The 18,802-nt window shown below is 47.4% G+C and overlaps 1 protein-coding gene across 4 annotated transcripts in view; it reads right to left on the bottom strand.

The window, feature by feature from the left end:
• Positions 1-18,802, bottom strand: part of RICTOR (RPTOR independent companion of MTOR complex 2) — a 1,453,900-nt gene that overhangs the window by 656,662 nt on the left and 778,436 nt on the right. For all 4 annotated transcript variants that reach the window (XM_085631131.1, XM_085631133.1, XM_085631132.1 and 1 more), the window contains exon 30: positions 16,602-16,831. In XM_085631131.1, the coding sequence (XP_085487257.1) occupies positions 16,602-16,831 (230 nt within the window). The remainder of the gene's footprint in view (positions 1-16,601; positions 16,832-18,802) is intronic.

Here is an 18,802-nt window from a genome sequence, read left to right on the forward strand (position 1 = left end):
CTACAGGCCCTGAGGGTACACAAACTTTCAGGCCTTGGGTACATCTGGTACCATATGCTCAGGACTTACAGGTAAGTTAGGCTTTGCTAAGTGGGGCCAAACCAATTAAATATTAACCATTTTAAGGATCAGGGCACATGCTCTAAGTCCTGAGTAGTAGGGCTCAGGGCATTTCAGCCATTTTACCAGTACCTAGTATTCACAACGGAGACAAAAAGTAGGGTGAAACCTGCAAAATGCCTGTGTCTTCACAAACTTCCAATGTCCTCCCCACCCAGGAAACTAAGGTGGCCCCAGATTACCCCTTGCAATCTCCAAGGACAACTTCCACCTCTATACCTACACTAGCCATCCCTTTGGAATGGTCACCAGTGCTTCCTTTTTGGAGCACATTGCATCTCCTCTCTTGTGCCCTGGCTGTCTACAGTCAAGATACACCCCAGCCTTCCAACGATCAAAATACTTTCCCAGGTACCCCCTCCCCTAGGAATGGGATGCGGCTCTGGCTCACCTCCCCCCGGGCATCTTTTGGGAACTCTGCACATTTCTCTATTTTTAACCTTACCCCCCTCTTTACCCTGTAAGAGGATATGACCTTTCTTCTGGTCAACACCCTGGGACTTTTTTGGGTGCACTGGTACAAACTCACTCATTAGCCATCTTGCCCAACTCCCTAAGACTAGAGAGCTTGGAATCCATTAGATGCTGGTGCATCGTCTCCGACGAACAGTTAGTATGTCCTCCTCGACTATCAAATTGTAGAGCCCTTTATAAGTACCTACTCTGTTGCCCATCCAATGCCTTAACTGAGGTGTCTACAAAGTCCACCCATGTTTGCGGTGCCCCGTTGTGGTTGTTCCTTAGCTTCTGTCTATACTCCTCATGAGTGAGAACAAACAATTCTATGAGCGCTGCTTTCAAATTGGTGTAGGATTCTGCTACCTCATCTCTGAGTGTAAGCAACATATCTCTGCCAGCCACTGGCACAAACTCCCAGAACACTGTTCCCCAGTGTCCCTTCCTTTATCATAAGAGCTCCCTCATAGGATGCAACCACTTATCTATGTCATCCACCTGGACATACGTAAATAAATCCCTTTGAGCAACCTGACCTCTTGGGCACCCCTGTCGAATACCTCTGTCACGTTCTTGCTGCCATCATTCTCTCTGGACCTCATGCCCAGTCTGGCTCTACTTTCTTCAGGGGCCTCTAAATATTCGGCTAGGGCTCCCTCCCCCAGCTCTGGGGATGCCACCCCCTCTTGAAGTGATCTCCTGCTGCTGCTGAAAGGGCTCCTCACACGGATTGCTCCATGGCCTGGTCTTGGGTGCGAGGAAATCACCCCACCCCCTTCTCTTTCTATGAGAGGCCTGTCATACTGTTCCTCTTTGCCACTGCTTTGCGGTATCTACTTCAACACTGATGGCGCTCCAAAGGCATCCTCCCAGGACTGGAGGCCCCTTATCATTTCATCCCTTCCATGCTATAGCCCCATGTTGATCTTTCTGTCCCTGCTCAGTGCCCTCAGCTCATCTCTTGAGGGTGGACAGATTGGCCAGGTCGAGCTCTATGTCTCCTTGCTTAGAAGTGACTGTCAAAAACGTTTTTAAACTTTTTAAAAACGTTTTCTCAAACCTTTTTTTGTAAAATGTTTTTAATGGAGTTCATCAAGTAACGTGAATACAGCAATATAGAAGGAATCCCTGGGTAGCTATTTACAAGAATGAGTATCCGATACATTAACAAGTATAGTATCCTGTGCGTGTCTGCGCCTTCTTATAGTCAGAGGTGTAGGAGCATCCATGCATAACAAACTCAACATGTCATGACAGTAATTTAAATATACCCAGAGGAATGGGATATTCAAATTAAGGAGAGGTACAAAGTTGGGTAGAGACAGAGCTAGTTGTGAAGTCATATGTTTTACGTGTATCGTATGGATGGTGCCATGGCATCAACTTAAGGAGACTGGGAGAGAAGGCCTATAGGGCGACTCCACTCTACCTGTGAGCTAAGGAGGAGAGAGGGAGAAGAGTCTGGGAGGCCTTATGTGCAGTGATGCACTGTGGGGGAATGCCCAAAGGGATTGCCCAGGGCCGGCCCCCAGGTCTGTTGAGTTCATGGAGGGAGATCATCAGGGGATATAAGATGTAAGAAATCCATTAATAGTGTGTCCAATTTTTGTAAGATTGGGTGCTTGCGCAGATGGTGTGCTTTTTCGTATCGTAGAGCTTCACCCTCTGCCTTTCACCATTTGCACACTGAATCATGCCATGCTGCCACTGGAGGCAGCTGGAGTCCTCCACTGGATGGTAAGTGCTCATGTAGCAAGTAAAAGGGCCAATCCCGTGAATCGAGACCATACTGTGTACCTCTTCTTGAGTTGGAAGATACCTAAGGCGCAAGCCTCCCAGGTGTAGGTGTCTGTGAGTTCCATGACCTCCCGCAGTGCCTCATATACTGCCCGACAGTAGGTACAAAGGCAGGGCAGGACCATAACATGTAGCAGAGATCTGCGTCCCCTTATTTACAGCAGTGGCTTTGCAGGTCTGCCAAAGGGAAACAGTGGTTGAGCTGTGTAGGGATCAAGTATGCTTGTGTAGTAAGGAAAATTGTATATTCTTAAATCTGGCGTTACTGGAGACTCTATGAGGAAAAACAAGAGCCTGCTCCCACTCAGCGTCATTCAGTACTCTGCCCACGTCGTACTCCCATTTAGCGTGCAGGGCCCCAGGGAAGCACCTGTATGGCTTTGTATTGCTATGTAGAGCCATGTGATGAGATGACTGCCCTCCCCCATACCAAACCTTGTGAACTTACTTGAAACTTTGCCACAACTTTTCTAAACTTTTAAAAGTGAGCAACCTCTTGGAAATAGTGTCTTTGGAGGCTACAGAACTTCATCACAACTTGGAAAACACATGAACTCCTATTTAGGTGTACTCTTGACAAATTCTCAGTAGTTTTAAATCCATCAACTGCATGGTACTGCTAAAGGCAAATTCTGTATCCCACTGCTAAGCATCAATATGAAGAAATGGGTTTATCATATGGTGTGGTTGTGAGACCTCACATTGTAATACACTTCCAACCCATATTAGGACCAGTAGGGCTTTGTTTCCCTAACCTTAGCACAACCCTGCGTAGCTGTGGGTTCGAGCAGTCAAGCTTCAACAAAGGAGCAAGCATAAAGCATTTAAACACCAAAACAATTGAAGAAGAAAAACCGTACTCTCAAGAAATCCGACACCAATTTATAAAAATGAATGTATAGATACCAAAACGAAAAATATCCACCAGAGGGTTAAGGAGATATAGATTATTAAAGAAACAATAAATAAAGACTTCATTCAACTGCGACCAAGAATTGAAAATTCAACACATTTTAAACTTCAAAACATTTTCAGCAAAAAGTTACATCGAGGATGAATGCATTTACTTAAGGACTTTCGGCGACCCAATCCGGCGGTGGGACAGTCAAGTGGAGAGACGAGCTCCAAAGGAGCAGTTACCTTTGCAAAAAAAGCAGTCTACAATCCAGTTGCAGAGTTACTGGCCAGTTTCCATAAACTTCTATTGAGTTGTCATGCTGCAAGGGGCACAGGATGCTGAAGATGCTCAAAGACGCTGAAAATACTGTGCGGTCTTCCTGGGGCTACTCCTCGGTCTTGATGAGGAAACTTTGGCCACAGGGGTCGACATCTTCCGAAGTCCTCTTGGGTTCAGCAAATGTCCAGTTGCCGCTGTAATATTGGTTGCCCGGCATAGCGAAATCAGCGGTTCCCTTCTTTTGGCAATTACTCTCCTTCTAGGTGGCCAAACTGTACTACGACAACTCTCCCAGGTCCAGGTGACTCGGTGCAACTTTTGAGCATTGGGTATCAGTTTTCCAGGTTCCAGTGGGGCGAGGAGCGAGTATTTGGTGGTCTTGGCTACCAACTCACCAGACAGGATTCTTTAGCTTCTTTTGTGACCCTGACGAACAAGTTACTTACCTTCGGTAACGCTTTTTCTGGTGGATACAGTATCTGCCTCTGCCTGTGGATTCCTCACCTTGTGAATATCCCCTGCGCCAGCAACATTCGGAAACTTTTGTAGCAGTCCACGCCGATGGGGTCGAAGACGACGTCACAGAGACACTGCTCCGCTCACGACTCCGCTGACGTCACCCGCTCCATAAGAAGACCTCGTCGGCGTGATGACGTCAGTTCCACCCTTTATTCCGTGCCTTCGAGGCACACGGACGGACTGACAGCAATATATACACAGTTAACACAGTACATAATATATAAAGCAACACACACAGTGTGGAGAATAAGCAGAAAGGCAAAAGAAACAACACATTGCCCTCGACAGTAATATATATATAACTTGAAACACCATCATATACTAAAGGTATACAAGGGTGGACAACGGGGAGGCGGGTGGGTCAGTGAGGAATCCACAGGCACCGTATCTGTATCCACCGGAAAAAGCGTTCTTCTGATGGATACATCTGCCAGTGGATTCCTCACCTTGTGAATAGATTCCCACAGCAGTCCCACTCCCGGAGGAGGGTGTCCACCCTTCTATACCAGAAAGTCCTGAAGGACGGAACGAGCAAAGTGTCCGTCCCTCCTCACCTCGGTGTCCAAGCAATAATGTTTTGCAAAGGTGTGAAGGGAGGCCCAAGTTGCCGCCCTACAAATGTCCTCCACAGGAACGCCCCTAGACAAAGCAGAAGTGGAAGACTTTGCTCAAGTGGAATGAGCCATTAAACCCTCTGGAGGTTCCTTACCAGCCAGGGAGTAGCATATCTTGATGCACAAGACAATCCATCTGGAAAGGGTGCGCTTGTGCACCGCTCGACCTTTCCTGCAGCCAACAAAGCCCACGAAGAGCTGGTCATCAACCCTGAAGTCCTTAGTCCTGTCCAGGTAGAAGCTCACCGCCCTTTTAGGGTCCAAGCGGTGAAGTCTCTCCTCCTCCTTGGAAGGGTGAGGGGGAGGATAGAAGGAAGGAAGGGTAATGGACTGCCCCAGATGGAAGGGAGTTACCACCTTAGGCAGAAATGCAGCCCTGGTCCTGAGTACCATTCTTTCAGCATGAATGGTCAAACACGGGGGTTTTGAACTCAGAGCTTGAAGCTCACTTACCCTCCTTGCCGAGGTGATTGCAATGAGAAAGACCGTCTTAAAAGACAACAGTCTCAAGGGACACTTGTGTAAGGGCTCGAAGGGAGAACCCATAAGATAAGTCAAGACCAGGTTTAAGTCCCATTGAGGCACAATAAAGGGAGTAGGAGGAAACCTGTTTGTGAGGCCCTTAAGAAAACGAAGAACAATAGGTGATTTGAATAATGACGGCTGATCTGGCAAGCAAAGGAAAGCCGACAAAGCGGATAAGTATCCTTTTACAGTAGCCACAGCAAAGCCTTCCTGAGCAAGAGAAAGGGCAAACTGTAGAATGTCAGATAGACGAGCCTTCAAAGGATCAATTGACTTCTCTCCACACAAGAGAACAAATTTAGACCACCTGTGAGAAGTTGGCCTGATGTATGATGTCACTAGTTCTAGTGTACACCTTATATCAGTCCAAATACCCTTATGGTGATTGGTTGTAAAGTCAACCTTATAGACCAGCTATCCTAGTGGTAGCATGGACAAGAGCAGTCTTAGGCTAAACTCTGAATGGCATGTGAAGCCAGCTGTGATACCATATATAATCCCTTGAATACCAAATGAAAGGACACCACAACAGATATATATATAAAATAAAGTGTATTTATTCTAGTCAAACCCTCAGCACTCTTTATGAGATTAGAGGTAAGTACAACACAGTCTTATTCAAGCATACATTAAGTCACACAGGTAAGAAATACAGTTAGGCCCTAGGGGCCACGCAAACCATATACTAAGTAAGTGGTATAAGGACCACTGTCACGGAAATAGGATAGGCCTAGGCCTAGGGAATCGCTGGGGCTACACTGCACTAGCAACAGTTAGGAAGTGGGAGGCCCACGGGATTCAGGTGCAGAGTGGAAACACTCACGCGTAATGCGTAAAAGTCAATAGAATCACTAGCAGTTAGAAATAAGCAGTTTAAGGACACTTCTGAAGCAGCTAGAGAGTCGAGAGTCGGAAACTAGACCCTAAGATAGTCACTACCCTTGTGAGCACCGAAGTACCCAAGTTACCTAGCCCACGGGCTGCGGGTGCATAGGTGTGAACTTGCGTCAGGTTTCGTCGTGGACTTCTCTGGATGCCTGAAGGAAAGTTGCTGACAGGCAGTCAGTGAAGAGTGTCCGGTGGATCCCAAGGCTGGGATCAAGAAGAGAGGAGACCTGCAAGCAGAAGGGACAGAGTCAAGGTCACTAGCCAGTGACCACGTGGAACCAGGAAGGAACCAGGCGATGTCGTGAAGATTGCAGGTGAAGGTGAAGCTTGTCGCTGCAGCCACGAGGACCAGGGAACGTCGAGGACGACCAGGAGGCAAGCTGTCCCACGAAGGCTCTTGCTGTCGGCGGCGTCGAAGTTGGACTAGGACTTACCAAGCCTTGGCAAGCGGAACCCACGAAGAACGGAGGACTTGCTTCTGGTGCAGACCAGGAAGGTCTGGGGTGCTTCTCCTTTGCAGAGAAGCGGGAGCCAGTCTGGAGGAGCCAAACCAGGTCCCACGTCTCTCGTCGCCTCCACGGATCTCAGCTGTGGATGTGGATCAGGGTCGGAGAAGTCTGGAAGTCAAGGCTCTGGTCGGGCTCTGCAGTCGGTCCCTTGTAGAACTTTAGCAAAGCAAAGGGTAGTCTCTTGATGGTGCCTGTTTGCACAGGGTAGCCACTCCTTGGCCACAAGGGAGATTCTTCAGTCTTCTTCTTTCGTCGAATGTCGAAGGTCCAGAGTTTCTGTTCAAGTTGCAGGTTCAGGATAATCTAATCTCCTGGGGCCCAGCTACCACTCTTATACTAATCTGGGGGGCTGGGTTACCTGCTAGGTCACGCCTTATGGGTGGGACCTGGGAGGGGGGTGGTTACACCCCCTTCCCTTTGTCCAGTTTCGCGCCAGGACTGGGGCTGGAGTGCCCCAGCACCGGTTTGAACTGGACTATGCATGGGACACCTTGTGTGCGTGCCCCAGGCATGTCTCATTCCTTTCAGCCCTCCCTGCCCCAATACACTAAAGTCTGTCTGGGGAGGTGCTAGCACCTCCCCAAGCAGGAAACCTATTGTCCAAGCCTCCCTTGCCGGGATCACTCCCAGCAGCAGGAGGTCAGACTTGTGTCTGTGGCAGCAGCATCCATTTTGTGATGCTGAGGCTTGAGTTAGAGTTAAACAGCAAAGTAGGATTTTAACATGTCTCTCCCTCTAGAAGGGGGGAATAATATCCTCATCACCAGAAATGGTATGGGGGTATTATTCCAAAGTGTTAGACACCTTACACAACATGTTTTGATAAAGCCAAACCAGAGTTACCATAACCGTTTAAGATAATAAGGCACTTTAAGAGTATATGGTAGGCTATATCATAGAACAGCTATAAGGACATGGTTCCGAAAGCTGCAGACAGGCTCAGCTCATGCTAGATCACCATCTCACATGTTACCAAGCACTCTGCCTCCAGGATTGTTAAGGCCTGCCATAGGAGTGACTGATAGGTACACATGTGTCTATATATAAGGGTAGATCTAGGCATACTATATCTAAGCAAGGGGTGATTACACGACCTTGCCCCAGCTGAGTGATCAGCCAGTTGTGCCTGATTGGAAGGCCAGACCAGGGGTGGCATAATACATGCTGCAGCCCCTGGGAGGCCTAGGGTACACCTATGCCCTGGGTACCTAGGGTACACTGTACAGGGTCCAATAAGGTGATCCTTACCAATTGGGAATGTACCTAGGGTACATGGAGTCTATTTTAAAGAGAGAGCAGACAGCCTGAGACCCTGAATGGCAGGATCTCAGGCCAACTAAGTCGAAAAACCAGCTAGACACTAGGCAAAAAGTTGGGGGTAACCATAGTCAGATATCCACCTTCCTACACCACCTATATGAATATATAGATTTGGTGGAATGACGTCTGGCAGACAAAATTACATCTACCACATCAGGTGGGAGAGAAAAAGAATTCAGGTTGCCCCGTTCAATCTCCAGGCATGAAGGTGTAAGCTCTAGAGGTGGGGGTGTAGAACCTGCCCCTCCGACTGCGAGAGGAGGTCTGCCCTCAGAGGGAGACGGAGCGGAGGGCACGAGGAGAGGTGGAGAAGATCTGAATACCACACCCTTCTTGGCCAATCCGGGGCGATAAATATAACTTGGGCCCGGTCTTGGCGAATCTTCCTCAGAACCCGAGGAATCAAGGGTATGGGAGGAAACGCGTAAAGGAGTCATGAGCCCCAACTCAACTGAAACGCGTCCCCCAACGCTCCCTGCATCGGATACTGGAGACTGCATAATGACGGGCAGTGAGCATTCTCGTGAGGTCCACCCGAGGAGTTCCCCACATTCGAAAGACGTGACGAACCACCTACGGATGGAGCCTCCACTCGTGGTCGGCGGAGAACTGCCGACTGAGACTGTCCGCACGTACGTTTAGAACCCCGGCCAGATGATTTGCCATCAGACAAATCTGATGGCCCTGAGCCCAGGACCAGAGACGCAGAGCCTCTCTGCAGAGACAATGCGACCCCATTCCTTCCTGTTTGTTGATATACCACATCGCGGTAGTGTTGTCCGTCAGGACTTGAACAGACTGACCGCGAAGGGAAGGGAGGAACGCCTTGAGTGCCAAACGAATCGCCCGCAATTCCAGAAGGTTGATGTGAAGCAACCTTTCCTCTGGAGACCAAAGACCCCTGATCTCCAGATCCCGCAGATGAGCACCCCACCCTAAAGTGGATGCATCCGTAATCACTGTGGCCACCGATGGAGGTAGATGAAAGGGCTTTCCTTGAGACAGATTGCCCTCCACGCTCCACCAAGACAGATCCGCCGCAGCTTCTCTGGAGATCCTCACAGACTCCCTGAGATCTCCTTTGTGCTGATACCACTGCCTGCGAAGGCACCACTGGAGCGCCCTCATGCGCCAGCGTGCATGGTTGACCAACAGAATGCAGGAAGCAAACAGGCCAAGCAGGCGAAGGACTTTCAGAACTGGAACGACCGCTCCATTGTAAAACAAAGGAATCATTTCCTGTATGTCGAGAATCCTTTGAGGAGGAGGGAATGCTCGACACACAGTAGTGTCCAGTACCGCCCCTATGAACAGGTTGCACTGAGCAGGCACCAGGTGAGATTTGGGCACGTTTATCGAGAAACCCAATTTGTACAACAGCTGAGTTGTATCCTGCAGATGATGTAGCACCTTCTCTGGCGACTCCGCTTTTATCAGCCAGTCGTCCAGATAGGGGAAAACCGAGATCCCCGACCTTCTGAGATGGGCTGCCACCACTGCCATCACCTTCGTGAAGACTCGGGGTGCAGTAGTAAGACCAAACGGAAGGACCGCAAACTGATAATGTTGCGATCCTAACGTAAACCGGAGATACTTCCTGTGCAACTTCAGGATGGGGATGTGGAAATACGCATCCTGCAAGTCGATCGACACCATCCAGTCCTCCTTATTCAGCGCTTAAAGAACCTGAGCAAGGGTGAGCATCTTGAACTTCTCCCGTTTTAGAAAAAGATTCAAGATTCTGAGGTCCAATACCGGACGCAATCTGCCGTCCTTTTTCGGAATCAGGAAATACCGGGAGTAGCATCCCTGACCCCTCTCCTGCTCAGGAACCACCTCTATCGCACCTTTTTGAAACAACTTCAGGACTTCCTCCAGCAGGAGAAGACAGTGGTCTTCCGAGCAAGCCCCTTGACAAGGAGGGTATTTTGGAGGGAATTCCCGAAAGGGAAGGGCGTACCCATTTTCTACAAGATCCAGAACCCAGAGACCTGTAGTTACAGATTCCCAATCTTGTAGAAAATGGGTAAGCCGGCCCCCCACAGGACCAGCATGATCCAGAATGGCGGATCTATGTCTGTTTTGCGGTGGTGGGAGGGGCAGAGGAGGAGGAGAGTTGACGGCCACGTGAGCGACCCCTGATTCTACCTCTGTAACCTTTGGACACAGAGCTTTGCTGCTGTTGCTGCTGCTGGGTCTGTCTGTGTGAACGAAAGGATGCCCTTCCGAAGCCTCTGTATCTTTTAAAAGACCCCCTTGACTGGGTTTGAAGGCCCAAAGACCTAGCGGTAGCCTTGCTCTCCTTAAAGCGTTCAAGAGCAGCATCAGCCTTCTTACCAAACAAACGAGACCCATCAAATGGCAGGTCCAACAAAGTCGACTGCACATCCAGGGAGAACTCACAAGTCTTCAGCCACGCACTCCTCCTGGTGGCAACAGAAGACCCCATGACTCTCGCTACTGAGTCTGCCGTGTCCAGCTCACTTTGTATCACTTGGCGTGCTGCCGCCTGGGCATCAGTCAAAACTTCATTGAAGCCGGCTCTATCCTCCTCAGAAAGCTTTGGCGCCAACTTCTTCGCCGAGTCCATGAGCGCATGGATATAGCGTCCCAACAGGCAAGTTGCATTCGTCGATTTAAGGGCCATGCTGGCCGATGAAAAGACCTTCTTGGCCGACTGGTCTACCTTTTTAGCTTCTCTATCCCCCGGAACCTGAGGGAAAGCACCCTTGGATTTACCCAAACAAGCCGCCTGAACCGGGTGATGGGTGCGACGTTAAAAACTCAGGATCCCCTGGAGCCGCCCTATACCTCCTTGCGACCGTCTTAGAGACTGCAGGAGCAGAAAAAGGCTTACACCATACCTCCAGAACAGGGTCAATAATGGCCTCATTAAAGGGCAACAAAGGCTCCGAAACTGTAGTGGGCGAATGCAGCACCTCAGTCAGAATATTTGATCTGAACTCCGTAGTTGGCAACTGAAGATCTAGCAGCTCCGCAGCCTTCCTGATGACCGCATGATACGGAGCCACATCTTTTGAGGGTTCATCTGAAGGTGGAGTGATTTCCCACTCAGGAGACAAATCCAGTCCACTAGCCTCCTTAAGCTCCTCATACACCTCATCAGACTCAACCAGCTCTCCCTCTTCAGCTTCCTCCAAAAGATATCTCCTTTCATCCACCACTCTCTGTGCTTCCCTTCTGGATCGAATCCGCACAAGCGGCGTCGGCGGCGCCGTGTTCGAATCCGACGGCTCCGGCACCGGCATCGAGCGTGGATCCGCAGGAGCAGCCAGCGTTGAACGAGGTCGAGCCGGCGCCGGTTAAGATGGCAGCGGCGTCGACGTACGCGGCGCAGGTAGCTGCCAAGACGGCGTCGCTGGAAAAAACGGCATGAAAGGGGCCTGCGGATAGACCTGCGGCACCCCCAAATTAAACGCCATTGGACCCATCGGACCCGCAGGTGCACCAGTGGTGTACATGGCTCTCGCAAACACCCCATACATCGCATTCAGATAATGCAAGGGGTCCTGACCTGGCCCAGGAAATGCAGGGTACTGGTCAGGCATCACCGGACTCGGGCCAACCGGTGCCAACGGTGGAACAAGCGGCGTCGCAGGCTCACCCGGGACCTGAAGATCCTTAACCGGGGCCGGAGACAGAGCCGGAGATAGAGCCGGAGATGGAGCCAGAGATGGAACCGACGTCGGGGATGGCATCGGAACCGGATATATAGCCGGAGCCGGCGAAGTCACTGGAGAAGAAAGACCAGGGGATTCCGGGACCGGTGAAGGAGACACGGATTCCTTTCGGCGTCAAGCCGGCGACTTCGACTTCGGAGCCGAACTCTTATCAGAATGATAAGAAGAATGCCTTCTCTTCTTCTTATGCTTCTTGGTTCGCGAAGCATGCCCGAAGTCGACTTCGACGCCGACCTCGATCGTGACCTCGATCTTGACTTCCTTCTTCCTCTCTTTTCTTTTTTCATCTTAGCGATGAAAAGCTTCGCCTCCCTTTCTTTTAGAGCTTTGGAGCTCATCTTGCGACAGCAAGAGCAACCATCCACATCGTGGTCGGAAGAGAGACACCAAACACAGTCTTCATGTGGATCTGTAATCGACATGTGTTTGCCACATTCCAGACAGGGCTTGAAACCCGACTTCTTTGTCGACATCTTCTTCGAAGAGAAACAGGGAAAACCCAGAAGAAAAACAAAGTAACAGTAACGCTACCAACAGCAATTCACGAAATCCGTTGACGGCGCGGAAAAAAGGGAACTGACGTCATGACGCCGATGAGGTCTTCTTATGGAGCCGGTGACGTCAGCGGAGTCGCGAGCGGAGCCGTGTCTCTGTGACGTAGTCTTCGACCCCATCGGCGTGGACTGCTACAAAAGTTTCCAAATGTTGCTGGCGCAGGGGATATTCACAAGGTGAGGAATCCACTGGCAGATGTATCCATCAGAATCTTGGAGTCTTTCCTATTGGCTAGGGCCGGAGGAGATCTTCTCAAGCAGGACACAGTCCTTTCCTTTGCTTTGCTAGCCCAAGGAGCAGCAGGAGCAGTCCAACACCAATGAAGCCTCGCTGTCAGGCTCAGGGTCAGCAGGGAAGTCCTTCTTCAGTCCTCTTCTCCAGAATGATCTGAGTTCTGGGTATCAGGGGTGCCCATTTTAATGCCCAGAAAGTGCCCCCCTGGGAGGTACAATCAGGAGCCAATGGGTTACTTGGTTCACTCCCGCTTGATCACTTCCTGTGAAGTGTGGCATCGAGATTTCCCAGAGTGCTCTATTCTGCCCACTTTCAAGATGGCTGGCCCCTTCTATTGGTGCGTGGCGCTCGGTAGCTCATCCTTGAGCTGTACCTACCGGGGGGGGCTACACGTGCATGGAAAGGAAAAAAAAATCAGTTTGGCCAGTGTTTCCCTGTATGTGTCCCCAACACCAACCTGTCTACTCAGACAAAAGAGCAGCCCCTCTCGAATTAGTTTACCATTTTCCCTTGAAAGGACGCTTCCCCTTTGAAGCTCACCTCCTGCCTAAACTAAGACTAGCTTCATTTCAGGCGGAGGTAACACCTCTTCCAGCAGCAGGCCTCTATTGTTATATGTCCTGGGAGCGGTTTACATGTCTCACAGGATGGGCAGAAGGGTGTATTGTTGGATAGCAAATGGGTACTGGGAAACTTGGGCAACAGAGTGGCAACCTTCAAAAACTTGCATGTAGCAAAAAGTTAGATTAATTACTACTTGCACATCAAGGCGGGATAAATGTAATGAGTTATTTGATACCTTAAAGTACCAACTTAAGTAGTTCCATTCAGAAGTTACCACAGCTGAATTGTCTGCGTGTAACCCTGCACTCGCCAATGGGGCTACTAGCCTCTAGCCTGTAAAAACGACAATTGCACATTTTTACTGTTAGAACACGTAAAACACATGTTCTGCTCTCAAATATACTGCATCCTGCCTAAGTACTCAATAGGCCTGCAGTAGAGTGCTTTATACGGAAGGTAGGGGCTTTGCCACTATTTTAAATGGCCAAGTTACCAGTTTTTAAACTACATTGGCAGGCTGGGAGATATGTTTTACATTGTCCCACTCAGGGTGGCACAAAAAGTGCAGCAGTCCCTGACAAAATCCCGCTTGATTTGTATAAGGTGCTAGGCAAACAAATACTCCCCTACTTATTGGATCTGTTTCTGGGGGTTCAATATCACTCAATTCCACCTGAATCCTGGAAACATACAAATATAGCAATTTTTGCGAAAAAAGGCAAACCTCTCCATCTTCCATCTTCTTATAGACCGATAAGTCTAATAAATTCCGACTCAAAACTTTATGCTAAGATCCTAGCCAATCGGCTGAGCCGGATCATCGAGCATCTTGTCTCCCCGTGGCAGCACGGGTTTATCCCCGGTAGGGGTACTACGGATCACACCCGGAGGGTTATTACCCTATTTGACATCATGGGATCCACGGGGGGGCAGATGTCGATGATCCTCCTCGATGCCGAGAAGGCATTTGATCGTGTCTCTTGGAGTTTTCTCTGGAGTATCTTGGAATCCAATAACTTTGGAAATAAGTTTATAGGCGCTATAAAGGCTCTATATGTAGATCCTAAGGCAAAGATATCTATTTGTGGTGTTGAGTCGGACTCTATTAAGATACAGAGGGGGACGAGGCAGGGGTGCCCCTGTTCCCCGTTATTATTTGCCCTTTATATCAATCCTTTAATTGTAAAATTGCTTTCTTCTCCCCGTATTCGACCAGTGGATATTGGAGTGTATTCAACCAAAGTTTTGGCGTATGCCGATGACTTGGCTGTTTTAACAACAAATCCTGCTGATGCAGTCCAGGAAATTGAATCAATTACCCAGTCCTTTGGCTCCTTTTCAGGCTATTCCCTTAACAGGGATAAAACTATGATTCTTTGTACAAGTAACACGGTTTGGCATAGCCCTTTTAAAGTGAAGGAAGCTACTTATCTAGGTGTCTGCCTCTCTGCTGATATAGGGAAAATTGACCATATTAATTACTCGCCCTTGATTAATAAAATAAAGATTGACCTTAGGAGAGTAGATAATTTACATCTCTCTATAATTGGTAGGGCTAACTACCTAAAAATGAATATCTTTCCAAGGATACTCTATCTGTTTCGAGCAATTCCGATCTTGCCAGGAGGTAGTTTCCTCAAGATCATTGACTCCTCCATGTCTAAGTTTATGTGGAGTTTTGGAAAAATTAGAAGAGCCCTACCATTACTGACTCTACCTCAGGAGAGGGGTGGGCTAGCTATCCCCAGTCTAACATTTTATTTATGGGCAACTCTACTACATCAGATGGGCCCTTTACTGAGCTGTAAAACATCTACTCTACTCACTACGGAATCTTATATCCCATCTATCTATGAGCTGAGCCTTGGGACTAAATGTCAAGGCCTATTTTTAAGGCAGGTTGAGCCTTCATATTACAAAAAAATCAAGTTAAAGATAATTACAGATGCCTGGAAGGTTTGGAAATCAGTATCTAAACATTTAGATATCCCAAAATTCACAAAATATACTCCCTTATGGCGCAGTGCCATTATCTCTATTGTTCTTAATGACTCCACCTCTCGGAGATGGGAATCTTTGGGCATTAATACAGTGGATGACTTTCTTGGGCAGGAAACCATTCCGTCATTCGGTTGGCTGCAGCAGAAATACTCTATTCCCAACACAGACTTTTTAAAATACTTCCAGGTTCTTACAAGTATTCGCAATTGTACCCCTAGAATTAAACTGGATAATATCAATATTTTTTCTATTATTGGAAAACGCTCTTCTAGAATTGGTACTTTCTACCAACTGCTTATTCAAAACGCTGCTGACGATGTAGAGCGGGTTGAGCAGGCCTGGGCTATAAGGCTATCTAACCCAAACATTGATATCGACCTCTGCCTGGCCCTTTCCTCTAAACTTTTTATTGCCTCGAACCTCAAAGCTCAATATTATAAAGTTCTTTATAATCTTTATTTTACCCCTGTAAAGTTATTTTCTTGGGGTTTCCGGGATAATGATTTCTGCCCTAGATGCAGCCAACCTCAAGCGAATTTAATACACATGCTCGCGGATTGTTCTAAACTAGCTGTATTAAAGACTGCAATTATGGGATTTTGGGCTCAGGTTTTTGGACGTGACATCCAAGAATCAGCAACTCTGTACTTAATGGGTCATGATGATTCTCTTGGCCATAGTATTGAAGAACAACGGGTACTCTTCTTGGGTACTGCTATCTTCCGAATTACTCTTGCGGCTCGATGGAAGGATCCTGAACCACCTACCTTTCAGATGTGGCTTAGCCGCTTTTTAGCAATATATAAACAGGAGCTTTCAATTTATAGTTTTAGAGGTAATAAATCTAGACTTCTTGGGACCCAGATATGGGCTCCTATCTCTCAATGGTACTTAAATCAGAGACTTAATGATTTCCCCCCCCCCTGATTTGGTTGGTGTTTTTTTTTTTTTTTTTTTTGTTTCTCTTCTTTTTTTCTTTTTTTCTTTTGCCGACTGTATTATGTACCTGATTGTATAACAAGACTTTCTTGATTGAATATGTATTCATGTATTTTCTGTGCTGAATTTTGCTCAATAAATATATTAAAAAAAAAAAAAAAAAAGTGCAGCAGTCCCTTGGGGGAGAGGAGGGGGGGACACTACAGGCTCTGGGTATACCTGGTACATATACTAAGGACTTATAAGTAAAAAAAACCTTATGCCAATTGGGTATAGGCCAATCAAACATACATGTGTATTGGTCCAGGTACTGGCACTAATGTCTGGTTAGCAGGCCTCAGTGTCGAAAAACCAGCAGTATCAGTTCGAACCTTTGGGGTTGATCATGCAACAAATAAGCATTTACTTACAGTTCTGCTGTCACACAAAGTGAGGAAGAAAAAAATAGAAATAACTTCAATAGGGACTCATTACTTTCAAAGTCTTCTATGGAAGAACGGGTATCCCTTGCACCACATAATTCCAGCTTTAGCATCAACAAGGTGAAGAAGCACGCAAGACACAATATATCTTAGTGATCTAATTATATCAATATGAGAAGCATGGCCTCACTAAATGAGGAAAAAATAAATATGCTGACTATACAATCCTCAAAAAGGTAGATAATATGAAATGGCCTTACCTGCTGGTGTAGATTCACTTTCACTGTTGTGTCGTGAACTGGTCGACTCCGAGTTCAAACTTAGTGTACTTGGTATGGACGAAAGTTCACTGTACAGCTGATCAATATCATCTGGAACAACTGGCCAAGGATGCCTGCGACTGTGTCTTACTGCATCCCAATTGAGTTGTTTAAGAATGTCACAGCCTTGCTTTGTTTTAGATAATATACCAAGAACGTAAACACAGGTTCTGAAACAAACAAAAAAGCATGTTACAGACATTCTCCATTTAATACTTGCCTAACTAAATAAATGTAGACTGCTCAGTTAACTAAACAAAATGTAGACTGTCTAGTTAATTCACAAAAAATTACTTAACTGAGTGACTAAACAAACAGTATTATTTCTAAAGCACAATTAACGGTGCCATACAGGACATTGGATTGATCATGAAGGGGATTTATTTGTAAGAAGCATGTACCCCCATGACCGCAGGAGTATCCAAAAACTCAAAAGTCAGGTCCTGGCCTCTTCATTCAGTAATACGTTGACCACTGACTAATCAACAGGGACTTTTTGCACAGCAATTCAGGAGGAAATATAGTGGGAATGCTGCCTCAAGCCTTCCTGACTGGGCCTAAGTCCGGGATGTCTGTGAACTTGCCTTACTGCTGGACCTGTGGATAGATGCAAGAATGTAACAAAACAGGGAAAGGCACTCTTCAAGCCAAAAGTGACAGTCGATATAAATCTAAAACAAGGGGTTTGCCTTTCGTGCATCTCACTAACACGATATGTGAATCTGCTAATCCAAAGATTATGAATAAGTAAAATCAAATTCAGCGAGAGTCAGGTGCACAAAAGGGAACCTCCTTTTTTAGATGCAAGAACTTACATGCCTCCCCCCAATCTGGATTGGGCCTGCCATGAGACAGTGACATGATCAAGACAAGACTGGGTCAACTGGCAGGAATGACGCACATGAAGTACTATCAATGCACTGAGACAACCCGGAAGCAACCAGGTTACCTCAGCCAGCTGTCCAGAAACCCTTCTGTAATGCTCTTTTAGGTAGAGACTCCACGTAACTGCTGATTCCTCATCTTTTGAACATTCCTAGAGTGTCAAACTGCATCCGGAAAATCTCAAGCTGTACCTGTGCATGTTGAAAGGTGGTGCCATGGTAGTTCCATACTGACGTAGCACCACTTCGGAGGTGATGCACATTGACCCATATAGCTGCCACTGATGCACACTGACATCAGTTGCTTTCTGAACTGTCCACGCCCGCACAATCCAATCTCCAGATTGGTAGTGACCAGTGTGCACAATACAAATGGGCACCTTTTTAAAATGAGAGGGCCCAATTCACAAAATGTGGAGGATGGGAGGGTCGAAGCCGAATTTGTGGTTTGATAAATTCTCTCTAAGCAAATGCCTCTTTGTGTATGGTCCCTTCCAAGTTTTTGGACTGATGTTGCTAGTTTTATGACCCTGAGACAACACTAAGGCCTGCTAATCAGAGCTCAGTGCCAGTGCCCAGACTCCAAAAATGTGTATGTTGCATAGGATATACCCAATTTGCATAGGCTAACTTACCTGTAAGTCCCTAGTATATGGTACACAGAAACACCAAGGGCATGTAAGTTAGATAGTCCTCTCAAAGATTGCAGCACTGGTTGTGCCAACCTGAGCGTGACACAGATATAACAAGTCCCATTCCACCACTGCAGACTAATAGCAGTTTAAAACTTCTAGCCTAATGTTGCCATTAAAGCAATGGCAAAGCCTGACCTCCCGTGTGTCATATGTGCAAGACATCCCTATGGCAGGCCTACCGAGCCCTACTGGTGCATTATATTTCATCGGCAGAACATGTATTTCAGGTGTTTCATCAGTAGAAATGCAAAACTGTAATTTCTACAGTGGAAAAGCTTGGTCGCCACATTGACGAGTACAGGGTTAAAGACACCCCCCAGCTGTGCTAACTCCTGAACGGTGTGACCAAAGTTGATACTCCAAGGTATCAAACTCCTCGGTATATTAAATCCGACAGGATTCTCAACTGGAAATTAATGTTACATATTGCAGTGTGTCACTTTTACAAAGTTGCCCCTTAGTTTACTTTAGTCTCCTGTGGCCTGAACGGTTGCACAAGGAACCCATTCTAGAGACAGCTTTCTGTCCTCCTGGGAAGACATACTAACAACTCTCAGGAACG

Source organism: Triturus cristatus, chromosome 2_1 (genome assembly GCF_964204655.1).
Source record: "Triturus cristatus chromosome 2_1, aTriCri1.1, whole genome shotgun sequence".
Lineage (NCBI taxonomy): Eukaryota > Metazoa > Chordata > Amphibia > Caudata > Salamandridae > Triturus > Triturus cristatus.